The sequence below is a fragment of the Medicago sativa genome, chromosome 3 (assembly GCF_051527215.1).
Source record: "Medicago sativa cultivar Bolivia chromosome 3, Bolivia_mono, whole genome shotgun sequence".
Taxonomy (NCBI): domain Eukaryota; kingdom Viridiplantae; phylum Streptophyta; class Magnoliopsida; order Fabales; family Fabaceae; genus Medicago; species Medicago sativa.
Window position 1 is genome coordinate 15,901,364 of NC_140751.1, and position 22,903 is coordinate 15,924,266.

The following is a 22,903-nucleotide window of genomic DNA, read 5'->3' on the forward strand; positions in this document are numbered from 1 at the left end:
GGTACTTGGAGAATGACTGGCTATTATGGCTATCCTAATGGAGGTCGTAGAACTGCCGCTTAGAATTTTCTCTGTCAACTTTCTAATCAATTTGTAGGTTCGTGGTGCATTTTTGGTGACTTTAACGATATCCTAGATGCAAGTGAGAAGAGGGGGCGCAACCCTAGACCGCGGTGGCTTATCAATGGCTTCTGTCAAGCGGTTATTGATTCAGGTTTGTCAGATCTCGCGATAGAAGGTTATCCTTTCACTTGGTTTAAGAGTCTTGGTACGCCACGAGCGGTGGAGGAAAGGTTAGATCGTGCACTTGCTAATAATTTGTGGTTTACTTTATTTCTGAATGCTACTATTGAAACTCTAGTGGCACCTGCATCTAATCATTATCCTATCTTGTTAAAATGCTCTCCTACACCTCTGCCTCAGCATCATACACGCCATTTTCGTTACGAAAGTGCATGGCAATTAGAACCCGAGTTTGAGGAGCTTGTTACTAACTCCTGGAAGGTGTACTATTCTCATACTCTTATTCCGAAGTTGTCTTCGTGCGTAGAAGACATGTCTGTTTGGCGGAAAACCCATTGTCACTAATTAAAAATTGACATTGAAGATTGTCGTAGACAATTGCACAACACATGGTTGGTGTCTTCAAGTGAGGAGTTCGAATGTTTGAGTTAAGGAAACGTATTATCTCAAGAAGATACTTTTTGGCGGCAATGTGCAAAGACTCATTAGTACAAAGATGGGGATAGAAACACAATTTTTCACGCTTCGGCTACGGCTCGCAAAAAGGGAAACCGCATGCTTTCTCTTGATGATGATTCAGGGAATAAAATTACTAATGAGCAAGGTTTGCATGACGTAGCGCGACATTATTTTGTGAATATTTTTCAAAAGCAAGGAGGTCATTTTTCTTCTGTTATTGATGTTATTAACCCTTATATTTCAGCTCTTAATAATGACAAACTCACGGACAAATGTTCAGGTCCTGATGGCTATATCCCGGGTTTTTATAAACATTTCTAGAATTTATGTAGTGATGATATTTTCAAAGTATGTTGTGCTTGGTTAGACACGGGACAATTTCCATCTGATTTGAATATTACAAACATTGCTCTCATTCCAAAAGGATCCACGCAGGTTAGCATGAATGATTGGCGTCCCATCGCTTTATGTAATGTGTTGTATAAAATTATATCTAAGGTGCTAGCAAACAGGTTGAATGATGTCTTGCCTCAATGCATTTCCGATAACCAGTCTGCTTTTGTTCCGAGTAGGTCAATCTTGGATAATGCTATGGTAGCAATCGAAGTCTGACACCTTATGAAGACCAAGACGCGAGGTGAAGACATGTATATTGCTTTGAAACTAGATATTAGTAAAGCTTATGGTCGAATGGACTGGGATTACTTGCGTGCAGTTTTGGTTAAAATGGGTTTTCATAATCGTTGGATTCACTGGATGAGTATGTGTGTTGAGTCGGTAGATTATTTTGTGCTTGTTAATGGTGAACAAGTTGGTCTTATTATTCCCGGGCGCGGTCTTCGTCAAGGGGATCCTCCTTCCCCGTATTTGTTCATTATCTGTGCAGAAGGCCTTTCTTCACTGATCGGAGATACTGAGATGCGTGGAGTCTTTACATGTACAAAAATCTGCCGTAGGGCACCTTCGGTCTCCCATCTTTTATTCGCTGACGACTGCTTCCTGTTTTTCAAAGTCGATGAGGGTGAGGTAAATGTTATGAAGAATATTCTCTCTCTTTATGAATCAACATCAGGTCAGGCTATTAATTTACCTAAATCTGAGAGTTACTGTAGTCGTAATGTTCCTGATCCTCTCAAGCAAACAATTACTAACATTCTTGGAGTTCAAGTAGTATTAGGTACAGGTAAATATTTGGGTCTTCCATCCATGATAGGTAGGGATCGCAGTGCGACTTTCTCTTATATGTAGGATCATGTTTGGCAAAAGACTAATTTTTGGAGCGGTAAGTGTCTCTCTAAAGCAGGGCGTGAAGTTATGATAAAATTTGTCTTGCAGGCTATTCCGTCGTATGTCATGAGTATATTTCATTCACCTACCACTTTGATTGATTCGATTGAGAAGATGATGTATTCTTTTTCGTGGGGTCACGGAAGAACAACACAAGGCATTCACTGGATGAATTGGGAGAAGCTTTCCGCACCAAAAAAACATGGAGGTATGGGTTTCAAAGATCTCACCGCTTTCAACTTGGCTACCTTAGGCAAACAGAGTTGGAAGTTTATAAAAGAACCAGATTCCCTTGCCGCGCATATTTTCAAAGCATGCTACTTCCCATCTAGTTCTTACCTCACGGCTCTGATAGGTCACAATCCCAGTTATGTCTGGCGTAGCATCATGCTTGGCAGGTTTGTTGTTCACAGAGGCGTTCGATGGAGTATAGGTTCAGGTGCGTCTATTTCAATTCTTAATGAACCTTGGTTACCTAACGGGGAGTGGATTTCAAGTGATATCCTAGGAGCTCACGTTGTTCAAAACTTTACCATTAACAGCTTGATGAATTTGTATGATAAAAGCTGGAATGAACAGGTGGTAAGACAAGTTTTTAGTTTGGATATTACAGACAAAATTCTCCATACGCTACTTATATCTCAGGTTGATGAGGATAAAATTATTTGGAAAGAGGAACGACATGGAAGGTACTCTGTTCGTAGTGCTTACGGATTATGTGTATCTGAGTTAGTCGACTCTTCTCATCTTTGGCGTTCGGGATTTTGGGTGGGGATTTGGAATCTGAAGGTACCGCCAAAAGTCAAGAATTTAGTTTGGCGCATGTGTCGGGGTTGTTTGCCGACTCATGTACGCCTACTTGACAAAGGCGTTGTTTGTCCGACAAATTGTGCTAGTTGTGATTCAAACCATGAAGATCTCACCCATGTATTATTTTACTGTTCTTTTGCTGTCCAGGTTTGGAACCGGACTGGTTTGTGGGGTGCTATTCAACATGCTTTATCTAGTACCGGTTTGACTACGGATGCTATTTTCTCGTTGTTAGAGAATTTATCTGGTGAGTTAGGCCAACGCCTGGTAACCGTGCTTTGGAGTTTTTGGAATCACCATAATCTTCGAGTATGGGATGATGTTACGGAAACCAGCGCCACAGTTGTGGAGCGTGCTCGGAATATGGTCATTGATTGGTAGTTGGCTAATTCCCCTCCTACTCTCGCATCTTTGGCTCCTCAGCAGGCGCCACTACCTATAGATGGGGGGGGGGGGGGCATCTTCTTCGCTTCCACACCCTGTCAGTACGTGGCAGCCCCCTCCATCGGGAAGGTACAAATGTAATATCGATGATGCTTTCTCTTCACATCTCAACCGTACAGGTATCGACATCTGTATCCGTGATTATGATGGTATCTTTGTTCTGGATATAGATGTTAGTTATCCTTGTCTAGTTTCAGTTGATGTGGGTGAAGGTATGGGCTTGCACTCGACCTTGCAATGGGTGGGTAATATGCATTTTTGATGGCATTGATTTTGAAACGGACTCTAAACTGATGGCTGATGCTTTTCACTAGGAATGACATGTCTGAATTTGATTGCATCATCTCCTCTTGTCGTTCCTTATCTAGTTCTACTTTTGCCAACTCTAGGGTGGAGTTTGTTAGGCGACAAGCAAACGGGGTTACCCATGCTCTTGCAAGAGAAGCCACGTTACTCGCTAGTCCCGTTATTTATTATTATATACCCAATTGTATTGAAAGTCTTATAATTAATGAAAGGGTTAATTATGTTTTTGGTCCCTACGAAATTGCGACCTTGTAAGTTTAGTCCTTACTTAATTTTAATAGCATTTTTAATCCCTACAAAAAAAATTTACTTATAATTTTAGTCCCTGCTAAAATAAATTTTGTTTAATTATCCTTAAACTCTTAAATTTTTTAACGATTCTTTTTATACAAGTTTAGAACACTATGAAAGGTTCATTTACTAAAATCTATAATTTTTTAACATGAAATAAATTAAATATGAATTTTTTAAAACGACAAAAGTTTAAGATATAAGTAACAAAAATATGGACGTAGAAATCAAATTTTTGCGATATTTTTTTCGGAGGACCTTTTAATAACGTTCTTAACACGCTGGTAAAAAATTGTTGAAAAACTTAAGAGTTTAAGCATAAATTAAAAAAATTTGGATTGAGTAAGGACTAATATTGAGTGCAGAAATTTTTTGTAGGGATTAAAAATGCTATTAAAATTAAGTAAGGACTAAACTTACAAGGTCGCAATTTTGTAGGGACCAAAAACATAATTAACCCTTAATGAAATGCTATAAACATATTTCTTTTTAAAAAAAATTGTTGGTAATGATTTTACAAACAAAAGGTTTGTACGACTATATCGGTTTTAGTATAAAAGGTTGTCGAATTCACAGAAACCATCACAAGTACCACTTTCTGTCTTTTTTTTGTTTATCTATGGCTAATTTGAAACAATTTAGTTTTGTGCGTAAAAATAAAGTATTGAATTTAATTTAATAATAATAACAAGAGACCGGAATATAGTTCTCGTCAACCATTGATACTTACAAAACAATACTTTCATAATTAAAACAAGATAGTTTTCTTCGCGGGAAATCATTAAATTAAATATACCGCTTACTCTAACGGACGCGGTGCCAGAAGTTGAATCTTGTACTTGCCCGCTTTCGCGTGGTAAGAATTATAACTTCAAAGTCATATTTTTGAAAAATAATTAATTCTTACTTGAAAATAGTAATTTTTAGTAGAAAATCAATTTAAAGATACCATCGGCTTTCGCGAGCCCGTTACCGGATTTTAAACTTATAACCGTTAGATTTTGAGTGCACATATAATTCTAAAATCTCTTTTTGGAAATATTAATTTTCTAAATTAATTTAAATATCATTTTACAAACAGTCTTTAATTATTTAAATTCTAGAAATTAAGATTTTAGTAACATTTCCCCTGAAAAAAGATTTTGCTAACACTTCTTATTTAGAAAAACAAAATAATTAAGCGTAAAAAAATTATGTCCGGTGGATTATATTGTTCTCTTTTTTTATGTACAAGATATTAAAAAACATTATTTTTAAGAGACTAAAATGAGATATATTACCACCACTAAAATGAGATATTAAAAAACATTAATTTTTATTTTTTTGTCATTCTCTAGTGATGTAGTTTGTCTCGTGATTAATTTTTATAAAGGTTAATAGGTTTTTACCCCCTGCCATTTGGCGGTCTTTTGGTTTACCCCCTATGAAAAAAACTTGGAGATTCCTCCTGTAAAATAAAGATTCTTTGGTTTACCCCCCTCATGTCATCTGATGGATAAATGAGATGATGTGGCTTGGTGACTGTGTATTTATTTATTTTTTGATTTTTTTATTTTCCACGTGGCACACATAATAATTTTTTTACAAAAAATAATACTAAAGATGTGAAATACCTAAAGTACCCCTAATGCTTAAAAAAAAAGAAAATTTTCCAGAAATTATAAAAAAAAATAATATTATCTCTAATTTTTTTTATTTTGAAAATTAAGTTCCATAATTTTTTTTAATAAAAATATATGAAATTTTTTCTAATTTGTTAATTTCGAAAAATATTTTGTATAAATTATGGAATAAAATTTTCAAAAAAAAAATTCTGAATTTTTTCTATATTTAATTTTTTCGAAAAAAATCTGAAATTAAGATTTTGACAATTAAAATAAAATAGAATTTTCAGATTATGTAATTTTTCAAATTTTATTTTCATATTATAATTGGAATTCAAAAAAAATATATCCAGATTTTTAAAAATTAAAATATTTTACAGAATTTTTATTTTTGTAGAAAAAATAAAAAAAATTATTTCAAAAAAAAAATCTGAACTTTTTTAGTTTTGATTTAGTTTTCTATTTTTTTTATTCTGATAATTAAAAGCCATTTAACCCATTAAAAATTCAATTTCTTCTCTCTTCTCCTCTTCTCCAACAACTTACTTCTTCTTCCCAGCAACATTATTCATCTTTTCATCAAACTCAATCCCCAATTTTTTTTACCTCATCATCTTCTTCCCTATCTCATCTTCTATTTCACGAACACAACATAACACAACTAACACCACACAACAAAAACAACAACAACAACCCACAACAACACAATTCCCTCACTTTTCCTCTCAAATCCAGAAACACAAACCACAACAGCAACAAACACAAACTCAGTCCTCGTGAGCTTAACTCAGTTGGTATGGACAATGCATAATATATGCAAGGTTCGGGGTTCAAACCTCGGCCACCACCAAAAACCAAACACAAACCCAGAAATACGAATGCTCCTTTCGTCTCAAATCACAGCAACAACAACAACCCACAGCAACAACACGCAACAACAACAAATTTCCCTCAAAAAATTTGCCGCCCGCCGCCGTTAAACAACCGTCGAACGAAATTCGCGTTTGGGTTCGTTCTCCGATGAACGACCGTCGCCGCCACCATCTTCAACAAAACCAACACAACAAAAAGAACAGAGAGAAGAACGATTTTTATATTGATGATTTGAGAAAAACATAGATCTTGAAAATGGGTTTCAATAAAAGAAAAGAGAGAAGAGAATAGGAAGGATGAAGAGAAGAGAGGAAGGATGAAATGGGAATGAGAACGAGAGAGAAGGGAGAAAAAAAGAAGAACAGAGAGAGAAGGGAGGACAGGGAGTAGGAACGAGAGAGAGAAGGAAGGAGGAAATGGAGAAGAAAAGAAAATATTTTTTTTAATGTTTTTAATTTATGAAATTAAGTTTTTAATAAAAGAAATTCAAATGGAAAAAAAAATTGGAAAAGAAATTTAAAAAGCCACATCATCTCATTGATCCAGTCATATGGTTTGGGGGATGTGAACCAAAGAATCTTCATTTTTCAAGGGAAATCTCCAAGTTTTTTTTCGTAAGGGGTATACCAAAATACGCCCATATGGCAGGGGATAAAAGTCTATTAACCCTTTTTATAATTAATTATAATTAGTATATTAATTAGTCTCGTGTAACAATTGTATCTTCTTTAGTGACTAATGGACAATTTGTCAAATGGATGAGAATATGTCAGAGTTGATTATTTTAACAAATTTTATATTTTTCACACATAAATTTTTTTGAAAAGGAACGTGTCAATAGTTTAAAGTAGAACTTTAGTATTATCATTTTGTTGGCAATTTTTTTTCTAAAGTTTAATTGGTAATCTATTATATAAACTTTAAAAAAATTAATTTAATTTAAAGTTGAAGTGGATTTGCCTAAAAAAAACGTAGAAGTAGATTTAAAGTAGACATACGTTGGACTGTGTGTTAGAACTCCCATTGAATTCAACGGCGAAATTAGCCAAAATTTTATGCAGAAACCAAATATAAAAAATAAATAGAATGTGCTTAAAATCAATATATTAAAAAAAATTAAGAAAGATTAGTCCGTGTGAACTTAACTTTAATAGAAATATTGGATAATATATACAGGATTAGGGTTAAAATCTCAGAAACCCTACTTATTCACTTTAAAAAGATGAATTTCTAGTCACCGTCTGCTTTACAAAAAGTAATAAATGGAATAAAGAAAATAATAATTTCACCTACAATTAACTTTATCAAATTATTATGCATTCATCATTATGACTTAACTTAAATATAAAATATAAGTATTACTGGGACGAATCATGTAACATAATTTGAAAGATTAACTATTACTAGCAAAGGAGGAGATTACCTGAAAGTTTGAGAACAAACAAACTGTGATCTTTGTCAGAAAAACACAAATCGAGATCTGCCATGGAAATATAAAACATGAAAGATTTAGAGGCAATATATGAAATTTGAGTAACAAGGGAAATTAAGAGGAAACAGTAAGTGAAAAATGTGTTTACTATTTAAAGAGAGAAGTTACTTGAAAGTGTGGAACAAAGAAGCTGAATTTGAGATCTCGCAAGGAAATAAATATTTAGATGAAGCACAACAACATATATCAAAGATATTAAGAAGACGAAAATGAATGATATATTATCAACTGACTTTGCTTCTTTCTACACCACAAAAATGCATGGCACCTTCCCACCACTTGCCAGGCAATACGAAGATAAGTGTCCTTTTTTTACTTCTTCTATGAATTAATATTTTTCATTTTTGTTTTCATGTTAGCTTTACGGTAAAAGGTTGTAAGTTACGTACAGTAAGTGTAGCTTTGTTGATAGCCATCAAACGAAATTATTTGCAAGTGTCACGGTTTAAACTTTGAGTTCTTCATTTCCCAACATTTAAATTGTGTAAATCTAACCATTAAATTATTTAAAAAAATGTTTTTTTAAAGTGACAAAAAAAAAACGTTGTAGTTAGCTACAAATTAAAAAATAATTTCTCCTAAGTTACTGTATTATTGCGTCGAAATTTGTATTTTTTTTTTATATTAATATTGTATAATATTATTCCATCTAGAACACACCTCAACTCAACCTCAAAAACAAGAAATAGAGCTTGAGAAAAATGATGCAGTCATTATTTCGACTCAACTGTAGTCGTTGGATCGGGATCATACAGTTGAGAATGTTGTTTTTTACTAATTCAACTGTATTATTCTTTTTGTCAAATAAAAAGAAAAAACTGGCATTATTATACGTGAATCAGATTTGGAACAATGGCACAACCTAGTGCTATTTTTCAAAGAAAACAAAGTGAATACATGCATTAAAAACTGAAAGTGACATTCATTTTAAAACAATTTTTTTATTAAAATAACACTTATTTTAAAACGGAGGAAGTAGTTATTTATGTTGGTTATCAAGGACCCCATGACAATAAACATGTAATTGCATCTGCCACACAATATAGTCCATTGACTATAAACAACCGCGTGTAAGACTTGCTTACTTCCCCCCATTGATTGCATTATTATTAGTCCTTATTATTATGTCACATCAAAAGAAGAGATGTGAAATTATCACTTAGTCTAAAACTATGCATGAATAAATTAATAATGATATTTCAGTTAGACGAGTACATATTGAAATTGATTTTTCACCATTCATAAAACATCGAGTGGATGTCAAAAAATTCTATCCTACTATATTTTCATTCCCCTCTTTATATAGCTGCATTTTTCAAAGTAAAACATATTCATGATTCCATAATGCATATTACATATGAGCTTTTAATACAACTATTTTGAAATCACAACCTTTTAATACTCAATAGGATTTAGAATCTGAAGAAAATCACCAAGTACTATTGCCAAGAAGACATCTGATGGAAACTGGTTTTAATTTAAAAGACATGTGACAGTTTAAATTGGCTTCCCTTCCAATGTAAACATGGTCTGTTACCAATAAATATGTTAGAACAGCAAACCGGTTCAAAAATCAAGATTAAAGAAACAATAAACGCAGATAACGAACACATGATGTTTGGTCACGTAGTTCGGCCAATATTGTCTACGTCTCTGACTGCAGAGCAGCTGCAGTTCCTTTGTATTATCAATGAAAGATCAGAGTTTACAGTGCACAACTTATATTTAAATACTACAATTTATATTACAACATCATCCCTGAATCGTACCCCATTCGCCATGCCACAACAAAGTTATCTTTAACAATGATCCATACTCAAAAATAGCCAACAAACATTGCTCCTTTTACTCATTTCTTGGTCTTTTCCCTCTTTGAAGTTTGATTTTTTTTTCTTTATCATCATCTTCTGAGATTTTCCTCAGGTATGTATGTACCAGCATTTTCTTTCAACAGGAACAAATTTAAAACCATGAGTTTCATAACACCACACTGCCTAGTTCATCAAACTACAGTCCTAACCTCATTGTTTTTATCTGACATATAAGCAGGCCGAACTGTTATTACAGATGTGTTAACCATGGCGAATAAGATAATAATGTACAACAATAGTAATTAGCAAAGGTCAAAAAGAATGCAAAATTTCTCAAAAATAAAATAAAATAATGCATAAAACAAGAGTACGAGGACAATAAGAAAATAGTTGAACTTCATTGTTTTATTTGTTTTTTATTAGATGTAATGGTCAAGAAAGAAATTCATACTTCACCAATTCAAAGGAGGAACCACAAACAGGATCTTGTTTGTGCTTCATACCAGAACAGGACCTGAAGGCTTACTAGGACTAGGCCTAGCAATTCAGTTTAAATGGTTGATTGGTTCCTGACATGTGTTGGTGTCCTAACACACCAACATGCGGTTGGTGTCTATGGTGCAGTGTTGGTGTCACGTCACGTGTCCGAGTGTGTCTTTTTATAGCTTGAAGGTGATAAAAGAAACAGGTAATTTGTAACACAGATAAATCCAAGCATTCATAGCTAATGTTAAAACAGAACAAGTGCATAGCAGAAAAACTCGATGCCTTTAAACAGCCATGAACCTTTACAGACTAAATCTGCTTCAACATTTCCTTCTTTCCTTAGGAGGTTGAAGAGGATGCCTGAGTCCTCACATCATCACACAAAGCACATGATCATTAACATATTTCTGATCCGGCTGTCAATTTCCATCATTAGATCAAACTTGTTCCCCAGTAGCAGTAGATGTCTCCATATTTCTACTTCTGATGGCAATGTTGTGCAAGAGATGGTCTTCTCCAGATTTCTTTTCAAGTCCTGAAAAATATCATTGTCTTCAGAAGACATTTAAAAATAGTTGTATAAACTAATTGACCAATTTATGTGTGTCTTCTAAAATAATTGACTAATGAACGACAAGCATGAATGTCCATTACAAATTATTTTATTAGATTATCTAAGAGAAAAAGAATCTCACTGATAAAAACACTTTTCTTATAAATAGATACAATGAAATACTTTTAAATCACAAGTATGTCCAGAAGGAATTTAATTGAATCATGATGTGAAGACAATCAGAAAACAACAAATTGTCCTATTCTGGAACAGTATTGAAAATAAAAGAACCGGGAAAACAGAAATTAAGGCCTAAGCTACAAAACCACAATGGAATCAGCCAAAATCAAACTATTGATACCATTTCGGGGAGGGAGACAAAAGTCTCCATCCTCTCTTCTTGAGCTACTCCTGTCTTAGCCATGAAATCCGTGCAAGAATTGTTGCATATGGATGCATTGGCTGCATCATCACCATGTAATTGGCTTCTTTTTAAAGTATCATGTTATAAATAATTGAAAAAACGGGACACAAAGTCAGAATACTAACAAAGAAGAATTGTGCTTTCAATCGGAAAACATTAATGTTTGTAGTATAGCGTTCATTTTGTCAGAAGTCCTGACTTTACAGACTCTTGTTAACACCACAGGAATAGAAAATAGTTGGAATTCATAGTTTTATATATTTACACAAATTTTTTAATTGATGTAATGATTAACAAAGTGCTTGTGCTTCATGTATTGTATAGCAGGAACTGCAAGGTGGTCACGTGCAAAAAAAGAGGTCACATACAGTTGTCACTGTTCAACATCAAAATAATATATGATGTGTAGTTCATTATTCTTAACTTGGAACAATCATACATACAAAGACAAATAACTCACTCTTAACACAATCATCGCTCAAACTGTCCCAAAACATACAAACACAAATAATTTCACGATAACTTCAAGTAATTTAGCTTATTTCTGATAAATGCAGTCAATCCTCACTTCAGGGATGTGACTAATTGTATGCCAACGCTCTCCTCCCTCCTTTGCATACTTCTATTTAATTATTGGACACTCATCAATCCACAACCTAGAAAGGGAGTTGGGTAGAGCCTCCTTCTCTGGCAAGCTCTCAAGACTAGGACAGTCTTTAATATGTAGCGTTTGGAGAGATTTGAGGTGGAGAAAACCCTTGTTGTTCATTATTCTTAGCTTTGAACATTCTATCAAAACGAGAAACTTAAGAGTTGGTGGCAGCAGATTCTCCTCTGGGAAGGACTCCACGTTTTCAAACTCATCACTAACGGTGAACCGTTTCAAGGAATTAAGTTGGAACAAACCCCACTCCTCTCTCGAACAAATCAGTTTTGGGCAATTGTATATTTCAAGAAACCACAAGTTGGAAGGCAAACCACCCTCAGAAAACGATACCGTCTCTTTTTTTTCCTTCTTCTATGAATTAATATTTTTCATTTTTGTTTTCATGTTAGCTTTACGGTAAAAAGTTGTAAGCTACGTATGGTAAGTGTAGCCTAGTTGATAGTTATCAAACAAAATAATTATTTGCATGTGTCAAAGTTCAAACTTCAAATTCTTCATTTCCCAACATTTAAATTGTGTAAATCTATTTGTCAAAAAAAAAATTTGTGTAAATCTCACCACTAAATTATTTTTAAAAAAAGTTTTTTATAAAGTGACGAAAAAACGTAGTTAGCTACAAATTAAAATATCATTTTTCCTAAGTTACTGTATTATTGCATCGAAATTTGTATTTTTTTTATATTAATATTGTATAATTTTTTTGTTAACAAGCCAAAATGAAATATATTAGATCAAAATGAGTGATCCATCTCGCACAAGGCGTGCAAAAGAGAACCATCCAAAGGTTTGTACAAGTCAAGTCACTAATGCCTCATCAAAGAGCACCACGAAATAAAACAGAAGAAACAAACATAAGTTACAGCAAAACACTCATACAAGATAAAGGATGCCGCCACCAGTCATGATAGCTAAAAGCGAAAGTAATCAAACTCGCCTTCAACCAGTGGAAAGATAGCAGTTTTACCTTATTCGTTATTTGTTGTAAATCCAAAGCCTTCTGATTAAAAATTCGATCGTTCCTTTCCTTCCAAATAACCCTGACACACGCAAGCCAGATCAGTTTCAAGAAAGAATGTGTAAATCGCAATAACACGGTAGGAGGTTCAATATCAGGTGGCAATTAAAAGAAGGCATCAACAGGAACATCCATTACTGAAATAGTGCGAGAGCAGGGTCACAAATTGTAAGCAGTTTTTGTACTGGTGTTGTTCGGATTATATATTTTGAACTACATTGTGAGAATTCAAATTTTATAATCTGAAATGCTCCAGTACAGATTTGTTGGCGTGATCAAAAGGAAAGCGCCTAGAAATCAAATGAGGGAGGAAATGTTTATATACACATTACCTTTGCATTCAGACGAAAGTGATGGTGTTAACGCATCTTGATGACCAGATTGCTGCTCCAAATCACATTTTCGCCCAAAATGGTGTGTTTCTAGAGATGTATGGAGTGTTTGGAGAGAAATGTGGTGAACTTCAGCTAGGTTCTAGGTTCAATATATATACTCAAAGTTTTCGGATTATACAATCCGAAAACTTCCGCAACTTTTCCCGCCTTTTTGATTTGCAGGGTGTTCGAATTATAAAATCTGAAATACGTAATAGAAATTCGGATAATATTTTCAGAATCAATCTACACCCTCCTTTTGACATTGAAGCAAAGCTGGCATAGAAGCAATCAATTTTTGGATGTTTTCGGATTTTATAATCCAAAACATGTTCGGATTATAAAATCCGAACCAGGGGTATAATTGTAAAAAAACGAAGGGCGTGTGAGTATGTTTACAAGGACGAAAACAAAAACAAAATTTTTTACAGGGGTAAAATCCGGAAATGACCTATATTACAGGGGTAAATCACTATTAACCCTCTTTAAAAAAAACAGCTTGGGTAATAACCAATCCTTTTCATATGGCTCAGTTTTGAACTCTTACAAACTGGTTCGGTTCAATAACAGTTCAGTTCAGTGCGGTTCAACAGTTCGGTTCAGTACAGTTCAGCAGTTCAGCACTTCGGTTCAATCCTTTTCACATGAGTGAACAATTCAAACAAAATAAAAGGAAAGCATTCAACATTATATGAATCCTATTAAATCTTAAAGGATGACGGAGTAGTGCCAACAGTGCCTATGTTCCTGCAAATTTTTCAAAGAATCCATGATTTTAGTTAGGCGATGATCAGTTTTAGCTTTCCACTTCATAAATTCCTTGCAAGTTTTGTTATCAAAACCATTAAACGATTATAGCATTCAACATTCACCTCCATCATGTTACTTTCAGCTTTCTTTTCCTTCTTGGCAATGAGCTCCAACATATCTCTGCTACGCAAATAAAATCACTAGGAAAACCATCCATTAATGATAATTAATCAGATAATTGCGATCAAAACTCACTCACTTTAGAGTCTTATTAAAAATTGATATTTGTAGGCTTAGGTGCATAAAAGATTTTCAATTAACATATATTCTGTGACTCTTCACTTAGGGAAAAATATTTATGAATTATCGATGTCTATAGAGTTAAATTAAATAAAATAAAATAACTTCTCAAAAGAGTATGAATCACGATGCAGAATCCAATTTACACTTAAACAAGGAGCTATGTTCATTAAAATGATATTGATAAAGATATCCAGTAGTTGCATAAACTACATTAGTAAGTTAAGCTCAAGTTTAAAAATTCTGGTAAGTTAACTAGTTAATAACTAAAACTCTAAGCATGAAATTCATAATGTAATTTGAATAACATTAGATCAACTTGTGAACATTAATTCGACCATAATATCAGGCTAAACAAGAGAAGTGGCTTAATTTAACTTACTACGTTGCAAATACTACAATCAATAAATATTAACCACACCCTTCTGAGCTAATAAAAAATATTGTACCAGGATTATAATCGCGAGTAATTTTCGTTTGGGAACCTGTTGGACACACAATCCTCCTCTTCCAACTCAATTTTCTCAATTCACAAAGGTCAAAAGTCGAACTTCTAACCACTTGTTTAAGGGGTCAAAGTTTCTTACCACTTTAATCAACTTAGCTCATAAACATACCAATTGAAAAAAATAGAACGCATTCCCAAACTGCGGCTACATATATCTTTTGGTTTGTAGACTGAACGACAAGCACAGCTTGAAACTCCCAACAAAATAAGAGATATATGTTTAGATTTTTGGTTTGTTGAGATTTTAATTCATGTTTTGTTAAAAAAAATTAATTTTCCTTTTACAAATTCTTATAATATTCTAAACATTTCTTAAAAAAAAAACTCATTAAAAAATCAGCACGGTACATATGAACCGATTTAAAAGTAGGGACCAGAAGTGTGGATAGAAAACTCTGAGGAACTAAAAATCGATTAAAAATTTTAGGCAACTAAAACCAAAAAAATTGAAATATTTATATGGACCATAAACATATTTAACCCTATTACTAATTAAGTAGTTTTTCCCTCCAAATCCTCTATTTTGGAGGGATCTAAAATTGACTTTTGGAGGCATTTGACTCCCCTCCCCTCTTCATAATTGAATCAAAAATTTCAAATTGAAAATAATCCATCTCTTTCCCTCTTCTCCCATCAATTCGCCTCCAACCTAAGGTAATTAAATAGAACCGAACTGATCGGTTGGACCAGAACTGGCAATGTGTCCTCTCCATTCAAGCTTGAAAATGTTGTCAAATGCCAATTATCAAAAGGGCTCCATTTTCTGATTAAACTGCACAAACGTGGCTAGAGAAAACCATTCAGTTTATCATAATTAGCTATTCCTTGAACAGCAGTAAGAGGAACGGCAATGAAAATTGTAAGCAATGATACTACAATGAGACACCAAGTCTAAAAAATGGTTCTGATGCAAGTTCAGTAACAATGTGAATACTATTGAAGTCTGTTGAAGTATCAGAACAGGACTTAAGCCTAAGTAACACTTCAGATTGAAAGATTGTATGGTGTCTGACACATGGTGATGCCCTAACACCGACACATGCGGTTGGTGTCTAAAAGTATCACTGGTATCTATGAGTCGGTATTAGTGTCATGTCAGGTGCTCATTTTTAAGTTATGTTTTCATAGCTTGAAGGTAATAACAGAAACAGGCAACTTATAACACAATAGAAATCAAGTTTTTGTGATAAAAAAACAAATAAAACCTTCAAGAATCATTTAGTATCATTTTCAGAGAGGCACGCAAGATATGTATTCATTGATAATATACGAAGTATTCCATGTTATTATACGAAGTCAATGAAAGAACTTGACTTACTTTATCAACGCAAGAATACATCAACAACCTTGATTTAATTTGGGTCTCAGTATTCCATATCATTATAATTGTTCTCTTTTCTGAATACTTTCCCAAAATGACAAATATGAATGCATTGAACATATTAATTTCCAATAAAAAGTTCAATTCCTCAATAGATATACATATAGTTAGTGATGCAGATAGATAAACCTATTCATAAATCTGAGAAAAAGTAGTGTTATATTGAATTTCACTGAATAGGCAAGTTAACTTCCAGTGTATGAAAAGGTTCTGAAGATAAAATAAAACAAGGAGAAAGGAGATGTTGCCTGAGTCCTAACATCACAAAATGCACAGTGGAAAACTTGATTCCATGATCAGTAACAAATTAGTGAAACAGCTGTCTGTCTATTCCATCAAATTCAGATTTGGTTCTGGGTTAAATATGAGTAGTGCCTTGCATAAATTGAAGTCGTGCCTTGCAGAATGGTTCAGTCTATTTCTCAGATTTCTTCTCCTGATGGAAATTCTGTACAAAGGATGGTCTTCTCAAGATTTCTTCTCAAACCTAAAAAACATCATTGTGTTCAGAAGACATTCACAAATATTTGTATGAACAATGACAATCATGCTTTTAAACTACTGATACCATTTCGGGGAGGGATAGACAAAATTTCATCTAATCTTCTTGAGCTGATCCTATCTTAACCATGAAATCCACGCAAAAATTGTTGCATATAGATGCATTGGCTGGGTGTAAGTTATCCATTCCACCTGCTTCTTTTCTCAACTCATGTTTTCTGGGCAGACACAAAAATAAAAGAAATTAATTAACATAAAAAAAAGGGACACAGTCAGAAGAATAACAAAGGGGAAATTTGCTTTTTATTTGGAAACAATATTTTTAGTAAAGCCAGGGCTTGATCTCTAACTTATGAATAAGTGAACACAAAAGTATTCTATTTTAAAAAAATGAATACATAATATAATAGACACCAGTTACTAGTAATGAGTCGAACATTATATTTTCTAATCTCAAATGCATGTTTCATTATAATGCTTGAATACAAACCGTTTAATATGCTCCATGAAATTTTGTTGCAGACAGCTTTGTAAAACAGTTAGTGAAACATGTGTGTTATAATGCTTGAATACAAATTGTAACCACATGTAAGTAATTCACATGCAGTAAGTGGAAAGGAATTGAGCAAAGACATAGAATCCAAAGGAACAGAGATTCATCATTCAACTTTTAACAGAAAATTACATATCAATCATGTTGTAGTAAATACCAGCTTTGGCGAAAGAAATCAAAAACACGTCATTATATCCAAATACATCTGATTAGGCAAGAGTTTCTTTAAACTGTAACCTGGAGCAAATCTTGTTGAAGGCATGAAATGAGAAAATGTGGTTATAGCAGCATGCTGTGAAGATCATGAGAATAAATGTTTGAAGCAAAAATCACAGTTTTTAATATGGCACTGCAGAATGTGATTAACCCAAAAATCCCTTTGACAACAAAGGGGAAATACATTCAATTTATACAAACATCAAATACACAGTCCAATTTACCTTAAAAGGAAGAAGATGTGCTGGAAACTCCATTGATGTAAAAGCTATATATATCTGAGTAGAAGTTGAATCACCACACTCCAATTTAGCCTGGGAAAAAAAAATTGAAGTCAGAAAATAAGAATATAAAAAAGGGAAATAAAATTAAGAAGAATAACAAAGAGATTTGATGCAATTGTTTGGTTAAGAATATGTTTGGACCTTCCCAACCCTTGTGAAAAGATGCAATGATTTGATCCAAACGTGGGACCCACAATTGGACTGTGTGGGAGGAGACAGCATGGAATTCACCCAATTCGGGATGTGACTAATTGTATGCCAAAATCCTCTTAGCCTGGGAAAATAAATTAAGTTAGAAAATAAGAATATAAAAAAGCAAAATAAAATTAAGAAGAATAATGAAGAGATTTGATGCAATGGTTTGGTTAATAATATGTTCGTACCTTCCGAACCAAAAAGATTTGACCAAAAGTGGGACCCATAACATCTCATTCCTGTTCAATTCCGTCGATCGACATACTAGGGATGTGACTAATTGTATGCCACCGCTCTCCTCCCTCCTTTTCATACTTCTCTTTAATTATTGGACAATTTCTAATCGACAAATAAGAAAGGGAGTTGGGTAGAGTCTCCTTCTCTGGCAAGCGCTCAAGACTAGGGCAGTCTTCAATATATAGACATTCGAGAGATTTGAGGTGGAGAATACCCTTGTTGTTCATTATTCTTAGCTTTGAACAATTAAACAAATAAAGAAACTCCAGAGTTGGTGGCAGCAGATTCTCCTCTGGGAAGGACTCCATGTTTTCAAACTCATCACTAACCCTGAAATATGTCAGAGAATTAAGTTGGAACAAACCCCACTCCTCTCTTGAGCCAATCAGTTTTGGGCAATTTAATATTGAAAGGGTGGTCAAGTTGGAAGGCAAACCACCCATTGGAAACGATTCCAGCTCTGGACAATCGATCAGATTCAGAGTACGAAGCCTGGTGAACAAGTGTAGTGAAAAAGGCAAGGAGGAGGAGCGCCATCCTTTTATTGAAAGTGTAGAAAGGGAATTATAGCAACGTAAATCCAAAGAGGGACAGTTTACACAGCCACTCCAATCCAACTCCAACGCTTCAAGAAAGGGAAAATTGATTAACTCGGTGTACAGATTATTATGAATGACTAACTTTTTCAAGCTGGTCGGCAATTCATTTACCAAAATGCTATCACATCTCTTTATATCTAATTCTATCATATTATCACCCTTGGGAATTGATGCCTCCAACTTGTTGCAATCACTAATCAACAGTTTTTGTAAAGAAGGAAAGTGTTGTGGCAGAGCCCTTTCCAATTCGGGACAATCGAATATAGAAATCTCTTTAAGCAAAGGAAACTCTCCAAGGCATAACAATTCCTCCAACTTGTTGCAATTACTAATCTCCAGTTTTTGTAAAGAAGGAAGGTGTTGTGGCAGAGCCCTTTTCAATTCGTGACAATCAGATATAGAAATCTCTTTAAGCAAAGGAAACTCTCCAAGGCATAACAATTCCTCCAACTTGTTGGAATTACTAATCTCCAGTTTTTGTAAAGAAGGAAGGTGTTGAGGCAGAGCCCTTTTCAATTTCGGACAATCGGATATAGAAATCTCTTTAAGCAAAGGAAACTCTCCAAGGCATAACAATTCCTCCAACTTGTTGCAATTACTAATCTCCAGTTTTTGTAAAGAAGGAAGGTGTTGTGGCAGAGCCCTTTTCAATTCGGGACAATTGGATATAGAAATCTCTTTAAGCAAAGGAAACTCTCCAAGGCATAACAATTCCTCCAACTTGTTGCAATTACTAATCTCCAGTTTTTGTAAAGAAGGAAGGTGTTGTGGCAGAGCCCTTTTCAATTCGGGACAATTGGATATAGAAATCTCTTTAAGCAAAGGAAACTCTCCAAGGCATAACAATTCCTCCAACTTCTTGCAATTACTAATCTCCAGTTTTTGTAAAGAAGGAAGGTGTTGAGGCAGCATGGCCCTTTTCAATTCGGGACAATATTCTATACAAAGCTCCTTAAGCATAGGAAACCCTTCAAGACATGACCATTCCTCCCAATTCAACATCGATTCAAAACGCAGAACTTCAAGGGATCTGAATAGTACATATGTTGAATTATTGCCATAAAATTCTTTCCCTATGATCCCTATTCCATCACAGTCTGAAATTGAAATCTTTTTGAGAGAAGGGAGTTGTCCAAGTGGTGGCAAACGGGAACATAATCCACAGTGCTCCAGTTTAATAGATACTAAGTTAGGTAAATGAGAACCCGTTATCCAATTCGGAAAGCCATTACCTTTGTATTCTGAGATGGTAAGCCTCTTCAAGTTGCTATTTGGTTGGAGAGCCTCACAGACATCCAGTTCTCTTCCATTGTTGTTGAATTTGTAACTCCACTCCATATTTAATTCTTCTACATGTTTCTTATCTTTCAAATTTGCTCCTGCGGCATCTTCGGGATTGATGACATGTTCCAATCCTGAAATACAAAGTTTCCCTTGAAGAAGATTGAGATTACCCAACTCCTGAATATTAGACCCATTCTCCTCTCCCCAAACAAAACCACTCAGTGTTTGAAGATGGTTTAGACTCCCTATCTGCTTTGGCATTTTCTTTATATTACAACCTTTAAGATTTAGATGGCGTAAACTCACAAGTTTGTAAAATTTTGAAGGGAGTATAGTCAAATTATAACAGTGTTCCAATATCAGTGTCTCTAATTTGTACAGCTTACAAATTGAGTCAGGCAACCTTTCAATTAATGATTCAGTCAGGTTTAGATATCGCAAAAGCTTTAGATTTCCTATCTCACCTGATAGCTCTCTGAGTTTACAACCACAGAATGACAACATCCGCAAATATTTTAGTTTCGAAAATAGATCACGTTGCAAATTGTTGCTAATAAAGAAATAGCCTCGTCGTAATACCAACAAGCTGCGTAATCCATTGATCTTAGAAATGTGATTCAATATTCCTGCGCCATCTTTCAAATCAAGATAGCAGCAAACATGTCGTGTTCTTTCAGACATATCGTGCAGACTATCACCCTCAATTTGTAAGCAAAACTCCTGGGACTCTAATTTTGCCAAATCATTGACAAGATCATGCATGAATAATCTCTTATCACCAAGATAATTTATTGATTGTTGGAAAAATGAAATGGACTCTAGATCAACCAAGAATTCAATACCCAGCTCTTCTTCACTTTTGTCTCTTCCACAACATTTCAGCAAACCTTCTGCCATCCAAAGCTTGATCAATTCATCTTTTTCAAATTCATAACCCTTGGGAAATATTGAACAATAGGCAAAACAACGCTTTAGATTGGAAGGGAGATTATGGTAACTCAATCTCAATACTGAGTTAATTTCATCACCACCTTTCGATACATGCCACATATCGGTCTCCAATATCTTAAACCATTCAGCTTCAGAAAATTTTATTTGCAAGATATTCCCTAATGTTTTCACAGCTAGAGGCAACCCTCCACATTTCTCTACAATCTTCTTGCCAATCGATTCAAGATTTGGATATTCAAAAACATTTTTTCCTCGAAAAGCGTGTTTCACAAATATACTCCAACAATCTTTCTTCTCCAATTTTTTTAAAGGAAGTTGATGGTCAGATTTCATGACAAATGCAACATGTTTGTCACGTGTTGTCACAATAATCTTACTTCCTGAAAATCCAGGGTTAAAAGAAAGTAGTAATTGCTCCAAACATTCCTCATTCCCATTCCACACATCATCTAGAACAAGCAAACATTTCTTTCCGGTTAGTGTCTTTTGTAGTTGACAAATGAGTGGATCCAAGTCTTCACCGTCTGCAGGAGAGCGGAATGACCTGAGAATTGTTTTCGTGAGTCCAACAACATCAAAAGATTTTGAGACATGGACCCAAGCTTTAAGTTCAAAATGTTTCTCCATTCTCTGGTCATTGTAGACAAGTTGAGCAAGGGTGGTTTTCCCGATCCCACCCAAACCCACTATGCTGATTGTTGATACTTGCTTGCCATTGTCTTTGTATGACAGCAAATAGTTGATTATTTCTTCTTTCTCACCCTCTCTACCATATATGCAAGATTCATCCACCAAAGATGCAGTTGGAGATCTTTCTGAGGATTGCAGGCTAACTGCACCTTCATAATTTGTGTAATTTCTTTCTGTCAATCTTAACACATCCTTTTGCTCTGCAAGAGTGTTTAGATTGTCTAGCAAATCCTTGATCCTAGATTCAAATCGATTAGTGAAAGCTGAAAGGAAGTGTTGAACCTTGCTCTTTCGTTGTACATATGTATCAAACTCATCCGACAATTGATCTACTTCATATACCTCGTGTTTTAGACGATCAAGCCAATTCTTCACATTTTGGTTATGGTACTTCTTTGTCTCTGCATCATCCAACAGTTGATTGATAGAATTCAGTGTGATTTCAAGTTTGTTAATCAACTTTTTATTGAATAGGTCTTTGAAATCTCTCGAGGCTAAGCTTTGAAGAGTGACTTGAAAGAATGACGAAAGAAATGCTCCACCAATCAGCTCTGCCATGATATTGTAGTCAAATCCTAAGAGGCTCACTGCAAAAATATAATCTGTTATCTTCTGTTAAGCAAAATGGAACAAGAACTATCTTTTATACATAGTTGGAATATCAATGCAAACACTTGAAACATACATTTTACATGAAGTGTAGAGTTCTAGTAAATTAAATAAAAATAATGGATTGTTTAATTAATGACACATTATGCAGTTATAATAACAACTATATTTGCATATACTATCTTCATTGCAAGCAACTAAATCATTTGTGACTTTTATATTTGTTTATCACTGTTGTTTTTAGAAATCAAAATATTTATTAGAGTTTGAGTGATTTCTCTGTTTGCTTATACGCTATAATTCTTGCATAAACACAGTCCAGTTGAACTTCATATGCTAAAATTATTAATTCAGGACATTTAATTAGTTTTTTGAATTTTTCTAATATATTTTGTACTCTTGGTTCCTTGTATCTAATAAACACAATGTCCAACCAAGTGAGTGGACTAAAACAGATAACGAGCATTAATTAAGGAAGAGCTTTCGGGAGTATATGTGTTCATTTATGGTTGAAACAATCTTTTATGTAATAAAAAAAACAAAAATCAAACTTCAATAATAATTGATTAATAACGTAAAACTATTTTTGCCGGTTAAAAAAAATAACGTGAAACTAATTTAGTTACATGTATCTTGTACCTAAAAAAAGAAAAAGTTACATGTATCAATTGTGTCTTTTAATTATTTTCAAAAATAGCGTGTAAAT

At 34.2% G+C, this 22,903-nt stretch overlaps 2 protein-coding genes and 1 pseudogene across 11 annotated transcripts in view; all 3 read right to left on the bottom strand.

The window, feature by feature from the left end:
• LOC146936091 (putative disease resistance RPP13-like protein 1) overlaps positions 1–22,903 on the bottom strand; it is a 106,616-nt gene that overhangs the window by 45,236 nt on the left and 38,477 nt on the right. The window lies entirely within an intron of this gene.
• Positions 1–22,903, bottom strand: part of LOC146936088 (putative disease resistance RPP13-like protein 1) — an 88,870-nt gene that overhangs the window by 45,236 nt on the left and 20,731 nt on the right. For 4 of the 9 annotated variants that reach the window (XM_085751098.1, XM_085751097.1, XM_085751096.1 and 1 more), the window contains exon 3: positions 18,016–22,175. In XM_085751098.1, coding sequence (XP_085607224.1) covers positions 18,061–22,146 — 4,086 coding nt within the window. In that variant the 5' untranslated portion in view covers positions 22,147–22,175 and the 3' untranslated portion in view covers positions 18,016–18,060. Of the gene's footprint in view, positions 1–16,113; positions 16,566–16,646; positions 16,798–17,572; positions 17,663–17,773; positions 17,907–18,015; positions 22,191–22,903 lie in introns of those variants that run through there. The other 5 variants (XM_085751093.1, XM_085751091.1, XM_085751092.1 and 2 more) reach the window with 2 other exon arrangements.
• The window catches only part of LOC146936090 (putative disease resistance RPP13-like protein 1), a 78,394-nt pseudogene that overhangs the window by 45,236 nt on the left and 10,255 nt on the right, over positions 1–22,903 (bottom strand). The window contains exon 2 of the transcript XR_015030451.1: positions 7,741–7,797. The product of XR_015030451.1 is annotated as a putative disease resistance RPP13-like protein 1 (transcript). The remainder of the gene's footprint in view (positions 1–7,740; positions 7,798–22,903) is intronic.